Below are 16743 nucleotides of genomic sequence, written 5' to 3'. Positions count from 1 at the left end.
TGCCATGAAAGAGGGAGGGGACTGTGCTGAGTCTCAGCTCAGAGAATCTAAGGGATGTCTCAGGGAAGCAAAGAGGGGTTTGCAGAGGCTCCCTGCACAGAGCTTCAGGTGCCTGGGACAGATGTGGCCATAGCATGGCCTCCCTCCTAACCCTGATATTACTACTGTTTAGCAGGTTTGTCAGTCCTCCCAGTTTACTGCTGTATCTAGGAATACAAGTTTCTTTTTCCCTAAAATGACTGCGTCGGAAGACCTGTGGGTAAAGGAACCTATCAGACCTCTGCTTCACATGGGAAGATACTTTCTGTTGTCAGTTCTTGCAGAGGTGTCCCTAGTGACTGCAGTCATGGCAGTTCAATAACCTTGATTGAAAGGTAAAATGGTTTGGGCTTTCACGATTAAATGCCTTGGAGACATGACCAGTGTGCAGCCTTGAGCCTTAAGAATACCCCCTTCCCCCCAGGTAATCCAAACAGCACAACTTTGTGGACCGTTTTGGGGGTTCTGAGATCTGGATGAGGTTTTTTTAATTACTGTGGTTGAAGAGATAGTCAAAGGACATGAGAAAATTTGAGCTAAGAAGGGTTCAGAATTAAAACTGAGTTGTTGATACAGCTCTCAGCAGCTGTGTTCACACACCCGGCACTCTGTGCGTGTGTCCCAGAGTTTCCAGTTTGCTTGGCTGGTACTGAAATCTAGATACAGGATCTTTACTTGCAAGGTGGTCTCCATGGCACGAGTTGCTCCACAAGGTGTGTTACTCTCTTGCCACAAAACAGATGTGGTGGTTAATGATACGAACTGTGACATCTGAGAGCAAACTGAAAATAATTACCTTCCTTTGCAGTTTCTCCTGTCAGCTGATCTGTGGGATTGTGGTCACTTGGGTTAGGGGAAAAACCAGATCAAAAGTGTAAGCTCCAGAATAGACAGCTTGATCGTAGAGCACATACAAATGCACAGTTACAGCTCTTTGGGTGTATCCAACAGCTGGCACTGTGACCCTGCATTATTCAACCAGAGGTCTCCTGCTGTGACTCTTGTTCATGGCAGTCACTCTGTCTCTGGAGTTCATGAAAAAAAGCTCTCTGAACTCAGAGTTTGGGTTTTTCAATGTTTATTTTTCGATAATCAGTTTACTGTCCGCTTTGTTTGCTGTTGAAAAATTTAAAAATCTATTAGAAGTCAGTTCTTCACAGTATCTATGTTTTCTTTTGCTACCATCCATTTTTTTCCATGGGTAAGTAAAGTGCACTATTGTATTTTAATCTGGGTTTGTGATGATGTAATTAAGATTCTTTACAACTCCTTGCCCAGAGGGTAGTTGGCACCTTCAGCCTTTAGCTTGAACTTTCAGAATTCAGATGTTTATTTATGCATCTGCCAGAATACCTAATGGTCTTCAAGTCGCTTGTGGTTTTAAGTGCATGGATCTATTTTCTATTAGTTTATTTTCCACACCCAGAAATGTTCATACCTGCTCGAGGCCTGGGGGAAAGTGCTTTCTGCTCATTCATATATGCCATTAAATAAGTGAGGTCAGATCCTACCATGGGCTTCATCCCTGCTTTGTTCTCACAGTGACAGTTTGATGTCTCATAGAATGTGCTGCTCTGCTCATTTTAATTGCACGTCTTGTCCCTTGTGGCCATTTGCACCCGTGAACCAATGGATGGACTTGGAACAGTGGCCTTAAGTGCAGGGGCGGCCGAGGACAGCGCCGTTGCCTCTCTGTAGCCGGGGGGATCTGCGAGTTTGGTTCCTGAGCAGCAGTGCAGAGATAGGCACAGGCTGCAGGGGCTGTGTGGGACCACGGGCCAGCTGAGGGACACAGGGATGTCCTGGGAGGTCTCACAGTCCACATGAGGATGCTGCTGGGAGGGCACTGGCACTGGAGAGCCCAGAGACTGGTTTAGAGAGGTGATTTCCCCCAAGAGCATGGCCCTGGGCCAGGCTCCTGCAACTCAGTTTTAATGCTCAGTTCATGAGTGTCTGTACTCTGATGGGAAATTTCAAAAGGTAAGGTCTGCCATTAATGTAACTTTTTTTAATGACACAATTAAATGAGGAATAAATACCGTAAAAAAATGATAGTACAGCGGTCATAAAGCCATGAACTCTACCTTTTGGGATTCACTGAGTTTAAGTTGCTCAACAGGCCTTGCTGAACAAGCCTTGCTGCGAGGCATGCTCTGTGAAAGGATAAGGAAGTAGGGTGTAGATGTGGCTGGACTCTTTCAAAGAAAAGACATTTAATAATGATTTTCAGAACAATCTGTTTGCTTTCTCTCATTGGAGAACTGAAAAGATAAACTTCGAAAAGCAAAGAAAATGTTTCATTATTTAAAGGTTACATCATAGCAAGAGGATTTTAGAAGGCAATATTGACTTGCTTAAGAGGCATTGCTCTATTTTTGCCCTGTACTGCTCACACTCCTATTTTGTTTCATTACTACCCCTCCCATGGCGTTTTTCTCCTTCCAGGCTCTTAAGACTTGCTTTTTCTAGAGCATGTTATATAACTCCTGTTGAAAATTCAGCACATGGCCCACAGGAGTGGGAAACATATGGGCCTCTCTGCAGAGGGATTCCTTAGAGCTGACTGGGCTGTAGTTTACCTCTGTGCTTTGGGAGGGTGCAGATGTGCAGCTGCAGTTGGGCACATTTGAGACATCCTGCACACAGCCAAACACCTCCGTGCATGCCTGCTGTGCCAGCTTTCCCAGGAGACAGCTGGGAGTGCCCCTGCAGCCAGGCTGGCAGTGCCCAGGGATACCAGGGGCAGTCCTGGCCTGCTGGGCAAGGATGAGCCTTGACATGTCCTTTGCATTGTCCCCTCCCTGCCCAGCCCAGCTCAGAGTGCAGGGGAGCCATGCATTCAGAGCCTAATGTATGCCTCCAATTTTAATGTTCCTTGTTCAGAAGCCAATCGCTTCTGCTCACAGACAGAGTGCCGAAATTCCTGAAGCACAGTCTGTGAGGCTCTTGGATGGTTTCCTGTATTAGGGAGGTTAAAATCTCCAGATGATTTCTGTTCATGACAAAAAAATGGGAGAAAGGGGATTGATGAGGCAAATAGCAGAGAATTTTCCTGCCATCACTGAAACAGCAACTGTGGATATGTAACATAGTGATTAAAATGACAGGCAGCAAATTAAAGCCCATGACTGGTAAAGTCTGCTGACTGTAGTGACTGAAAATGAAAGTGTGCTTTGAAAAGCTGGACTTGGAAGCAGAAAGAGATGGAGAAACATCTGAGTGAGGGTGAGAGTAAAAAGAGATGAGAGACATACAGTTGATGCCTGGCTGAGATGGCAGAACACTTGAGATGTTGTGGTGTTCCCTCACTTTGCACTAATGGTGTTTGTGTATGGCTGTGAGAAACAGATCACAAGGGAATCTGGGGAGATATTTCTGGTGGCACGGGAAAAAGTGTCTAGGGAGTAGCAAACTGGGGAAAACAGTTTCTACACCTGTAAATAGTTTCCTCTGGAACTAAACTTGAGTTTCATGGATGCCATCTGCCTACCAAAGGCATAATCAAATTTACCCGGGTGTGCTATCTTGTACAAACCACTGCTTTTATTATAATTAATCCCTTTGTAACAAACTAGTACCAAACACAGAAGTATTTCTATTTTTATATGCACTTACAGAGCTGGAGATCTAAGACATGCCATACTTTGACTTGTGCACACAGATGGACACCCTTGGATGTTTGGAATTCTCTTGCAATCTTTGATAAAATGCATCATCAAAGTCCAGTTTATACCCAGCTGAGAGCAGCTTCCTCTCATTCCACTGTTTTTATCACTACAGGCTTTTAACATTCTTTTTTGGGTTTTTTTTAGTTCAGTGTAAAATCCGCTGACAAAATAGTTCAGCAGCAACGATGAGCTTTGTGAAGTGTTTTTCATCTTTAGATCACAATGAGAATTTAACCATGCTTTTTTAATATATAGGTAAAAGTATTATGTGGTGTTTTATTTATTTAATATACGTACCTCCTGCAGCTGGCCTCAATTGGATAGAAACTGCACATTTTCATTAACACATTTCATCAGGGTTGCAAGAGAATTGCAGATATCTTAGAGAAGATTTGAAGTTGGGGATTTAGAAGTGAAGGGAAAGGGTGGCTGTGTGTGTGCACAAGTGTCAGTGTGGGAAGATCCCACCATTCTTCGATTTTCATCTCTATAAATAGCGTATGTAAACATCCAGACACTGCTGTGTTTGGTTGCTGCACACATAAATATTCAGTGCATCAGAGTCAGACCTGTACAAACATACCCCTTTAATGCTTTGCTTCCCACATTCTGTTGTTGCTGTGATGAGTTTTGTTAGAATTGTGATTTAACAACTTTTAGTCAGAATTTCAGCTGCTTTTCTGCCTCCCAGGCTGCAGGTATAGCTCCTCTCCTGACATACCTTCCTCTGTTCCCACCTGACTGCTGCTTTGTGTTCTCTCCCATATTATTTTGAGATGCAGTTCCAAATTGTGAAGTCTTTAATAGGTAACATTATTATTAGCAACTACTCAAGTAATATCAGCATTTTTCCTTCTGAATTATATCAGGATTTTTCAGTTCCACAACTGATACGATCAGGATGGTAGAGCAGTGCTCTGCTGTATGGGACTACATTCTGAAGCAGGAATTCCTTTCTGTTTTTATGCTCTTTAAAACTAGGGACCAGAAGTACCTCTAGTGACAGTTGTTTTGCAGTGCTCACCTCTGACCCTGCAGCTCAGTGCCTGGATTTCTCTACAAAGTTTATTCAGCTGACAAAATAGAGTATGGGAGCTTAGAAATATGCCTGTTTTGTCCTTGCCATGTTTAAATAGCTGTATTGAGATTTCATTTATCCAAGCAGAGAGGAAGAAAACTCAGATTTCATTAGGAAAAGGTCCCTTCTGTGTTTATGTATCCTCAAATACATTGTCCAAGCACTGCTACAGATGAAGTACATTGTGTTTGTCATGGTGCAGTCCTGCTGTCTGTTACAGGTGAGAGATGGCTGGCTTTGGGAAAAGCATGGGGAGATCAGGAGTAGACACTGTCATGGGAGGACCTGAGGGCTGTAGCAGATGGAGAGCCAGGGACCATGTCCCTGGAAGCAGCTGGGGTGGAGAGGCAGGGCTACAAATGGTACTGTAGGGTCTTCCAGGTGCTTTGTGAAATTACCACAGCACTCAGTTTTTCCTCAGAAACCACAAGTGATTGGGGTTTTAGTGAAATTCAGGGAATTTTGGACGTGGCTCTCAGAATTGAAATTGGTAGTCACTGAAGGTCTTTGAAAAATCTGCTTCTGTATTGTATGAAATGCTGAGAAAATTTTTGGTTGCTGTAGTTTGGTCTTGGGTTGCACAATACAGCAAGTAAGAGCAACAAAAACAAATGACTGGATGCCTCATAAAGCAAAGCTTTCTAAATAAGAGCTTGGCCTCATTTTGTAGAGATGGTGAAAGCATGGGGGACTTGGGGAGAGAAGGATGACCCAGATAGAAAACTACCAATGTAAGATCAACAATGAGTATCTAAGTTGTATTGATGTAAAAAAATTGCTGTAAATAACAGTAATTTTCCATTCCCATTTCACTGCCACAGTGGTGTAAAGCCTTCAACTAATCCCGTGGATTTTTGCACTGGCCTTCATTTTCAATGTTTCTTTGGCCAGAGTTGCATTATCATTCTGTCTTGGAGAAGGGGAACATATGGAAGTACAGCTCCCAGGAACTGGGTGGCCACTATGACAGGACAGATGCCTGTGGGACAGGATGTGCCACAGCTGATACTGGACGGGATGTCACTGGCGCTGCACCTTGTTCTGTGTGAGTGCCACAAGTTCCCTGTGCACAGCACCAGCGACTGCCACTGAACAGGAGGAGCCTTAGTGCCTATTCCACTGGAATAGCTGAAGCTTAAGAAGCAAACCCAAACCTAATCCGTTCTGTTGGCAGTCTTCTCTTTCCTAAATGAAATCTTACGTCTTTCTATGAATTCTCCTAGAGAGACCTCATTACTATATGTAGTGGTTTGGTCCAAAATACTAATTACTGTTTATTGTCTGTGAGATAAGAATTAGGAGAAACGCAAAGCAGGCACCAAACTTGAAAGAATATAAAGAAGTTTATTAACAGACCTAAAAGAAGGGGAAAAAAAAAAATTATACCACCTTCAGAACTCTCCTCCTCCCCCCACCTTCCTCCCTTCTCCCACTGACAATGTAAAAAGACAACCCTTCAGATGTTCAGTCTGTTTACCACTTCCATAATAACCTTGTTCAGTCCATTTAGAAAGAGAAGTCTCTTCTTGCTCGTGCTATGAAAACATTATCACAACGAGACAGCCGCCCACTTCCAAATATTGTTCAGTCCATTTTAGGAAGAGGAGTCTCTCTGCTCGCATGTGAGTCCCTTCCCCCGACTTGCAGCTTTTCCCGCAACTGCTTTCGAGGGTCCACTCTTGAAGTTTTTTGGGGTACAATTTTAAGGTTGAGCCGTTCAGAAACAAAAGTTCTCTTCACCCATCTCTGGGAGCATTTCATCTCTAAGAACAGAGGCCCTCTGCCTTCCCTGGCAGCAAAGGGTCTTCCTCATCTTCATCTCTAGGACTATCTCTGGGAGCATCTCTAGGAACTGAGGTTTTCTCCTTTCCTGTGTGGAGCCAAAGTCCTCATCTGGTCCATCTCTCCCTGTCCAAACTTCTCATGAAATTACAGCTGCATCAGCATCTGCCTATCTCAGCGCAGGTGCTTTTGCTTACGAGCTGAACACTCCACCCCCCATATCTTCATGAAATTACAGCAGGATACTCTGATATATCCTAGCTTTACAACAGAATTTCAGCTTTAAGCATCTCCTCTTTCTCTTCCCTCACGTTTTCAGCTCTTCACAGCAATAAAAGGGTTAATCTCACCTTGGCCTTGCAGCTGGAATGTGGCTTATCGCAGTGGACACGGGGGAGAGCTGAGCTGCTCCGGCTGCCCACAGCAAGGCAGTGGGGGGGGGGGCGGGGGGGGCACGGGTGGAACAGGGAGGCCATCGGCTCCAGGATGGCCGTGGCCTGGCCTGGGCCTGGGCTGGGCCCACTGGCCCCCACACGGGGCCCGCAGCCACCTGTCCCAGCACCGGAAACGAGAGAGAGAGAGCTGTGGGGGGGTTTGGATCACAGAGGCGGTCACAACTTGAAGTGGCTTAAAGAATTGTCCATATTCAAACTGGCCGCTGATAGGTTCGATCAGGTCATGGGGGGAAGCTGTAAGAACCCCTTTGCAAGAACATCCCTTCTGGGACTATGCTAGCTAACCCATGACACTATAAAAAAGAGCAGATTGTTTATTTCTTCTCTGTATTCGCCACTTTCCCATTACCTTTTCTTCTGCAGCAAGTGCTGATTCCTGATGAATTTGTGATCCACTAAAACTCAGTGCCTCTCACTGTCCTGCTGTGTAGGGACTGACTCTCCATGTTTATCTCTGGGTTTGATTTTCCTACATGAGGGCGCATGTATTTTTTTTCATTGCATCTACTTTTTCTTCCTGCTTTTCTCAGGTAATTCTTAATTCCAGCTCTGGCCTCCTAGCCTATTTCCTTCTTCTTCCACATCAGTATCAAATGTAAGTTCATTAGGCATTCTCTGTATTCCCTTCATTCAAGTTATGAATAAAGAACTGAGCAGCTCGGACAGCAAGGCAGGTCCCAGAGAAACCAGGTTCCTTCTCTTTTGCTCTCCACTGTGACAGTGGCCCTTTGATAACCAGTCCATCGTGGAGTGTGATCTTCCAAGTTTGGCATCTCCTTAGCAATGACTTAATCTATTTTCCATGTATTGTATAGGCAGTTCATGAAAATGCAACAGGAGAAGGTTTCAGAACCCTGCCTGAAGATACATGGTATTTACAGCTTCTAATCTTTCCAGAAGCCATAAAAGCTTATTTTCTGTTAGTCTGACAATATTTATGCTTGAAAAATCATGTGGGCTGTTACTCATCTCTGTTATATTCTGCATGCTCCCTGTTTGATTGCAAATTGATAGGATTTATTTGCCCTCAGCAGACACCATTTGGAACTGACAAGCAAACAGGGCAGCTGCTCTGCTGGCATTGCTGCCAAGAGGTTCAGAAGGGCAGGGTCAGGGGCTGGCTTCTGCACAGTCAGAAAGGTACCAACCCAGTTCAAACCAGTATTACCCAGAACAGCGTGTGCAACACTCCTTTACAAAATACTCAGGTTGGGTTTGTGCGTATCACCCCACTCTTGCAGTACAAAGCCTGTGCTTTTGGACCTCCTCTCCCTTATTCCTCTTGGAGGAAGATGCAGGCCTCATGTCTTAACAGTGCAGGAGGGCAGAAAGGAAAAGAAACTCCAGTATTAACCCCATTTTCACTTCCAGAAATACAGAACAGACAGATACATATATAAGCTGTGTTCACACTGCCTGAAACTTCACTGTTCCATTCCTGGGTCCATAGAATCCAGATATTTTTCCGAGTCTTAAATTCCTTTACTTACAAAAGGTATTTCTACCTACAAAATGCTATTTATTACATTAAGTTTATGGTTTTTTATGTCATGCCTTTTAATGTTTTTTTTCACACTGCCCTTTTCTCATCTGGCTACACTTTCATTTGTATTACATTTATTTTGTTAAGAAATAGACCTGCTTCAGCCATTGCACCTGTAAATGTTGAGTGGGGGCTTGGCCTTCAGTTTTGCCACCATTAAGAGTTCTCTTCTCCTGATTTCCAAACCTGTAAACCCAGACAGGGACAGAAGATGTGTGAAACTAAAATCCTCCTTGCTCTTGTGTGTACAGCTATAACGAACTGGCAGAGGTCAGCTCTGGGATTCACCTGTACAATCTCCAATTACCTTTTCCCCACATGGATTTCCTGAGAAGCTCTGCTGCCTCCTGTTTGTGTAGGTGTAACTGATAGGGATGTGCAGCCTGGTGTAATAAAATGGATTTTTGTTTATAGCCATGATTCTAAAAAGCGTAATTTTTCATCCTTGAACACCAAGCCCTTCACAGATTTAATCTAAAACTATGTACATTCAGCTGGGAGGGGCAGGCAAAGTGATCTGCAGGAAAAAGATTCACTCAGTTAAGTTTAGAGCATTTGTAATGAGTGAGGTGTGAATCCTGCTTCCTTATCCCCGCTCCCAGGACTGCACACAATCACTGGGTTAATAAAAGAAAAAGCAAACTTCAGAAACAGCTCGTGGAATAGAGATCAGAATGTGTGACTGGAATCCAGATTTCCTACCATGCCAGTACTCAAGTGTTTTGCAGGGCAGCAGTGGGAGGCAGAAGAAAGGAGAAACACACAGTGTGTTTGGGGAAGAACTGCAGGAGGTACAAATGGTACCTCAGAATGTGGTGACAACTGAATTAACTAACTACAACAGTGTCTATAAAAGGTAATTATTATTTATAGGAGTATCTTTCTGTGAGTAAGGTAATGGCTGTGCCTTCTACAACTGCACAGCATTGTAAGTAATGCACTTTCCTCAGGACATGTTACTTCATGTGCCTTGAAGTAACACTTTTGTCTCTTGGATGGGAGCTGTGACCTTCTTCACCTCAGGAAACATCCTGGTCCACTCCTACCACCACGGAGCCCTGCCTTGCCAGCAGTTGGCCTCCTCCGGCCCTAACAGTGCTCCAGACTGGGGCTGCTCAGGTGGACACTGGCCTGGGTTTGGCTGGGATTGCCAGACCTGATCCTTTGCTGAGCTCAGGTTGGAGTAGCAGAGAGATGCACTGCTGGGTTTGGAGTTGTTCCTCTTCTGCAGTGCCCCTGGAAAACCTGCAGTTACAGTGGGAGCTGTCAGGACCTACAAACTAGGCATAATGGCATAGAATGGTCAGAGCCCAGAGCTCAGGACTGGAGAGTGGCTGTGGCCACTGGGGTTGTGTGTTGGAGCTGCCGGTGAAGCTTTCAGCTCCTGCCATGGAGCACTGTGAAATGTGGCTGTGTGTTGGGGGTGTGAGGTGGGAGTTTTGCAGCCACTGCTCAGTGCAGCCCCTCTGGCTGTTTCTGCAGCCCCTCTGGCTGTTTCTGCTGCACACCAGGTACAGAGCATCTGCTAAGGGGAGCACAGCATGTAGGGGGAAGCCACCGGCTTTGCTTGCAGACAGAAGACTTTCTCTTCCTGGAAAAGGTGATGGCAAAGACTTTCTGGACTTGAAGTAGAAGTTTCCATTACTGTAAGAATCATGAGTATCACTGCTTTTCAGAGTGAACTTCCAGTGTGAAACAGAAGGTAATGCCCCATGGCCATGTCTGCTAATTGCTGTGGTTAAGTTTAGGCAGACAGGGATGGAGTTGCTCTTCGGTTTGTCCTGGCTTGGAGCAAGAATTAGATTTGAGAGGCTTCGGGCTCTCTTTCACAATTACCCCAAACCCTTGTGTTGTACTAATTAACACAGTCCAACTTCTTTCCTCCTATGATTGACCTTTCAAGAAACATTGAGGTGAAGTTTTGGGTTTTTTTCTCCTGTACCTTTGTGGAGATACTCCAAACTGCTTTCTTTGTACATAATCCATTTTCTGCCTTGTTACACTTACCTGGATGTCTCTCTCTATATTATTTATGGCCTATTTCCAGTTTTGTTGTTGGATAGAGCAGGTGATTTGAGCTCTAGTAACAATCCATCATTACCTTTGGGAGATATAATTGCTTGTAAATACAGTACTTTGTCTCTCCTTTGTTTTTCATAGCCTTCAATGTGTTCTCAGCTTGCTCAGCCTGTAAGGCTTTATGCTTGGAAATAGTGAGGTATGAGGAAAACAGATGTATTAGATCTTCCATGGAATGAATCCACGGTCTACTGTTGTAGGTTATGAACTCTGTGAAGTCACTGGGGAAGAACTTCAGTAACTGACTGTGTGAGCTGAAGTTTGGCCTTAAATGTTAGAGACTGGAAGCAGGGAAAAAATAGTAAGATTAAAGCTGACTTGAAAAAAATGTTTTTAAAAAATTCCATGGTTTCCATAGCAGAAAAATTAGAATTTCTTTAGGGGAGAAGGTGGAAAACTCCACAATGAAGAAATTTTGTGATGTTATTGACCAGCAGATGGTACTTGGCAGAAAAGTTTTTTTATATTTGTTTCTTTAACAGCTGTAGGTGCATGAGCTATTGCATGCAGGTCTGCACTATCCACCATAATTTGGGATGCTTCAGCATGTGGTGGAGGAGGATCAGGGACTCAGTCTGTAGGAAGAAAGGGATGCTATTACAATGATACAAAGAGAGACCTAAGTGAAGTATCTGGAAAAGCGTTCCAGAGAGTGAGATGGATAGCTCAGGGAAACAGCCTTCAAGCAAAGTGTTTTCTCATACTTGAAACTTGCCAGAAAAAAATGCAAGTGCATATAAAACTGGTAGGGAGCTGCACAGTGGCTGGGGAAAACAACCTAGATGATTTAATAGACTTCTTGTGTCTCTAACATCTGGATTCAGGGAGTTAATCTGAGTTAGTGGCATTCTGAATCTGCTGATTTGGTGCTAAATCAGGAAAAGTGGGAATTCACGAAGTGCACAGCTGCACTGCTAGCATTAGAAGGCAACGTGCATTGAAACTGGTAGTAATTCACCAAAACCCATGAAACTTCATTGTTAGATTTCCAACAATAAAATCATTGGACTGAAGAGCCCTCAGCAGAGGATGGAAATGATCCCACCCTCAGAACAGATGCCTGTCTGGTCTTGTCCACTGGCAGTGGTGGCACAGCCACATGGCTGCTCTGCACCTCCCTGAGACTGCTCTTCCAGAAGGTGGGCTTGGAACCACCTCCCCAGCAACCACATCATCTCCGTGTGTCCCACAGCCTCTCCTGCTCACAATTCCTCCTTTGTCCCACTCCAAACCTCCAGACTGTTGTGCGAGTAAACCCTTCTGTCTCTCCGTATGTTTGACATGTAATCATCCTTTTTGCACAGCCTTCCGTTGTGTCTAAGCTTTCTTCATGGAAACCCCCACAGACCCTGCAGCTGCAGTCTTACCAAAATAGGGAAAGTGGCAGCAAAGCTTTGTTTAGGATATTACCTGTGTGTGAACCTCGGTGTGGTATCTGCTGTTTTCTCAGCAGCTCTGCCTCAGGGACTCCTGTTCACACTGACCCACTGAAATAACCCCTCTGGCTTTGTACAGAAATACTATAGAGACGCTCTCTTCCTAAGCAGTAGATTACTTACATCCAAATTTACTGTTTGCAGTTGAACTAGCATCCTGTTTCAGTTTTTTTGGTTTTTCTCTCTGTTTCTTCCCTTTGGCTGGTGATTCAGCATATCTGGTGTACTTTCCCAAGTATTCTTTCCAAAGTACTCAGAATTTCCCAACATCATAAACTGGGACTAGTGGCTTATGATGCCATACCCCAAGGCAGCTAAGCCTGTGCTTTGTGAGAGGCTTTGGATTTTACATGAAGGTAAAAAAAGCAGCACAGGTAGTTCTTGGTTGTGTTTGTACCTACACCATGATGTGCTGGGGTTTCAGCACTTTTTAATACAAAGCCGCAGCATTCCTAACTATTTAACATTTACTTCAAGACTGAGCTGTGGCTGGCTGCTCAGAAGCATCACACTCCATGTTTCTTAGGGACTGTAGTGGAGAACTTGAACCATTGGTGCAGTAGATGCCAAGCGGAGCAGAAGACTCCAGAACAGTCATTGCTGAGTGTCCCTCTAGCAGTTCTCATGGTGGCTGTGTTTGTGGTGAAAAGTAATACTTCATTTTCATCTTTCTGAAGTAATTTTTTTGGGGTGGAATTGCTTCATTCTCATTAGATCTCTGATGGTACAAGAAAATGGCTAGTTTAATTAACTAACTTACCCTCAAAATACTAAGCTAGCTTCAAATGTCAGCAAAGCTGCTGATGATACAAGAGTTACCTTAGCAGAAATGGCTTGAACTGTTCCTGCCATCTCTCCTTTCCTGGCCATTTTAATGCTGGGTTGTGTTCCCCTTTGGTATTGCTTGGCTGGTGCCTGGGTTGGACCTTCCCAGGAAGGTACTGGGCTGCTGGCAGTTTGTGGAGCCCCTAAAGGATGTGCTGTGGATGCCTGACAAGCCTCTGGCCTTTGAGCTGCTGCAGTGCAAATAGCAATGAACCAGTGGCCTGGAATGGTGGGAAGAGTCAGTATGCACTCGTAAGAATTGGGTTGTACAACTAAGGATTCAAAGGGGAAAGACCAGGAAAGGCAAATGAAGGGTATGAGTGAGGGTTCGAGTACTGATTCCTAGCTACAGGGGATTGCGTTTGCAAGTTCATTCCCCACATACACTGTTACTTTTATACAGTGATCAATCTGCCAAGGAGGTTTGACATAACAAAAAGGTGCCTTTCTGTAGAAAAATCATGTGTAAAATATCTGATTCTAGGTTGTTCCAAATGTGGGCTTCCAGACTTGAGAACTAGGAACTATAATTATTAAAGTATGCTTTCCCCCAAGGAGTTCTTTGCTAAGCAGTGTGATTAATCAAGAAGAGATTAAACATTATCTGCCATGTTGTGTTGTCATCACTATCATTTCCTGACTGCACTGTTTGTACAGGTCCATACTATAATATTTTTAGGCTAAATGAGTTTTTTACTGGAATGTTCTTCATACATGAAACCATACTGACTTTGAGGAAAAGGGTCTTCTCATTTGAAAAATGAGTCACATTAATTTTTTTCATGTTGTCTACTTCCTTTGTCTAGTGCAGAACTTGGAAATTGATTTGGGGCCTTCAGGAATTAAATGCATAATAAAACTAAAAGTATTCGTGTCAAAGAAGTTGGAAGGCAAAGCTGAGTTCAGGAGCATTGCTCACTTTATACATACATGAAGTACAATTAAATGTCAATTTTAGTTTTGCTGAAGTGTTTCAGCACTAAGGAGGCTGAGGCTCAAGCAAATGTGAAAAAAATGGCTGTCATATTTCCTGCCTTAAATATTCACATTTTACTTCTTAGTTCCTAGAAACGTTCTCCTGTAATTACAGCAGCTTTTTGGGCTTGGGAGGGGAGCATACAGAGTAAGAGGCTGACTTTTTGGCAGACTGTTCACAGGAACTTGACTGTTTTCCTAGATTGAAATTCTGAAATTGTTTGGGAAGTATTTTTCAGATATGGCATATCTGTGTTCTGAGTGGCGTGTGCAAGTTGATTTGCAGCCCTGTTCATACATCTCATACAATGATGTTCATACATCACTGGTGCTTGGGTATACCAACTGAATTTTAAAAAACCCCAACCAAACCAACCCCACTATTTTTCTGAGCAGCTATCCATAATGACACCACACTGAGCTGAACTTCCTTTGAACATATTACTAGAAAATTCATGGAAGGGAAAGGAACTTCATATAACCCTGGGAAAAGCAAACTGCTTGAGAAACTTCTTAAAATCAGGATTTGGCATGGGTTGTGCTTTCAGTATGGAGAAACTGTGGGACATCTTTCTGGTACTTCTGCATCATCCCATTGATGCCAAACAATACAAATTTGTGGGACATGCAAAATGGTTGGGGGGGGGGGTGGATTTAATTTCTGTCACCTGAGTATGGATTTGTTTAATTGAGTTGTTCAGCACCTAGTTTGCATGGCTGTGATTCATTCTCAGTTTGTGTTTCCTCTGCAGGGGGAGAGGCCCACTGAAGCACACATCTGATGTCATCAACGCAGCCAAGATGATCTCGGAGTCGGGCTCGCGCATGGACATCCTGGCACGGCTCATCGCTGACCAGGCGAGTTACTGATGGAGCACTGTGGGAACTCTGTCCCTGTCAGCCACACACACCTGACACCTCCCAAGGTCACTTACAGGAGTGCCTGTGGCACTTCTAGAGCTGCCTGTCGTCCTGTTCCCCTCTTCTGAGGCACCACATATACAGATCTTGTCTGAGTCTCTGTGAGGATTCTCTTCTCCATTTGTATCAGTGGTCTGTTTGTGTACACACTGAAATGGATGTGTACATATATCACACATGTCTAGGTACATGCATTGATCTACACATGCATTTGTACATGTCTCTGAATATTTGTGAGCTCCCTTAAGCTGTGAATGCAGCATTTTAGACACAGTATATATGAACAAGTATATGCATGCATATTTAAAATACATATATTCGTAGCTGCTTTTATATATACATACATATATATATATATATATATATATAAATATATATATATATAAAGGTATATGTTAGTATATAAATAGTTGTATAAAAAGCTGTTGTCCTGGTTTAACCCCAGATGGCAACTGAGTACGATGCAGCTGTGTCGTGGTTTGGTCCAAAATACTCATTACTGTTTACCTTCTGTGAGATAAGAATTAGGAGAAATGCAAGGCAGGCACCAAACTTGAAAGAATATAAAGAAGTTTATTAACAGACCTAAAAGAAGAAAAAAATTCATACCACACCTTCATAACTCTTCTCCTCCCCCCACCTTTCTCCCTTCTCCCACTGACAATGTAAAAAGACAACCCTTGAGATGTTCAGTCTGTTTACCACTTCCATAATAACCTTGTTCAGTCCATTTAGGAAGAGGAGTCTCTCTTGCCCATGCTATGAAAACATTATCACAACGAGACAGCCAACCAGGTTGGTTCTCTGCTCTCATGTGAGTCCCTTCCCCCGACTTCCAGCTTTTCCCACAACTGCTTTCAAGAGTCCACTCTTGAATTACTGGGGTAAAATTTTAAGGTTGAGCCGTTCAGAAACAAAAGTTCACCCATCTCTGGGAGCATTTCATCTCTAAGAACAGAGGCCCTCTGCCTTCCCTGGCAGCAAAGGGTCTTCCTCATCTTCATCTCTAGGACTATCTCTGGGAGGACCTCTAGGAACTGAGGTTTTCTCCTTATCCATTTGGAGCCAAAGTCCTCATCTGGTCCATCTCTCCCTGTCCAAACTTCTCATGAAATTACAGCTGCATCAGCATCTGCCTATCTCAGCGCAGGTGCTTTTGATCACAAGTTGAACGCTCCACCCCCCATATCTTCATGAAATTACAACGGGATACTCTGATATATCATAGCTTCACAACAGACTTTCAGCTTTAAGCATCTCCTCTTTCTTCTCCCTCAGGTTTTCAGCTCTTTACAGCACTAAAAGGGTTAATCTCACCTCGGCCTTGCAGCTGGAATGTCGATTATCGCTGTTGGTCACATGATCTTTGCTGGACAGCAGGGCAGCTTCAGCTGAATCTTGGCCACACTGGAGAGGGGGAGCTGGGCCGCTCTGGCTGCCCACAGCAGGACTGTCGGGGGGTTCTGCGGGTGGAACAGGGCCCATCGGCTCCAGGATGGCCGTGGCCCGGCCCAGCCTGGTCTGAGCAGGGCCTGGGCTGGGCCCACTGGCCCCCACACGGGGTCCACAGGCACCTGTCCCAGCACCGGAAACGAGAGAGAGAGAGCTGTGGGGGTTTGTCTATTCTTAAGTGTGGATCACAGAGGCGGTCACAACTTGAAGTGGCTTAGAGAATTGTCCATATTCAAACTGGCCGCTGATAGGTTCGGTCAGGTCATGGGGGGAAGCTGTAAGAACCCCTTTGCAAGAACATCCCTTCCAGGACTATGCTTTGCTAACCCATGACAAGCTGCTTGGTCACCTACTCCTGGAACAAGGAGGAAACTCACGGATTGAGATAAAATGCTTAATAATTTAAACAAAATATAATAGTAATAGTAGTAGTAATATTGATGCTGAAAGAGAGGGAGAGAGAGGACTGAAACCGGGAGAAAGAAGTGGT

General features: G+C 44.1%; 1 protein-coding gene across 4 annotated transcripts in view; it reads left to right on the top strand.

The window, feature by feature from the left end:
• Positions 1 to 16743, top strand: part of CTNNA3 (catenin alpha 3) — a 430393-nt gene that overhangs the window by 392577 nt on the left and 21073 nt on the right. For all 4 annotated transcript variants that reach the window (XM_019286635.3, XM_019286634.3, XM_010400758.4 and 1 more), the window contains one exon: positions 14633 to 14738. In XM_019286635.3, coding sequence (XP_019142180.1) covers positions 14633 to 14738 — 106 coding nt within the window. The remainder of the gene's footprint in view (positions 1 to 14632; positions 14739 to 16743) is intronic.

Source organism: Corvus cornix, chromosome 6, assembly GCF_000738735.6.
Source record: "Corvus cornix cornix isolate S_Up_H32 chromosome 6, ASM73873v5, whole genome shotgun sequence".
Taxonomy (NCBI): Eukaryota; Metazoa; Chordata; class Aves; order Passeriformes; family Corvidae; genus Corvus; species Corvus cornix.
This window is presented reverse-complemented; position numbering and strand designations above follow the sequence as displayed.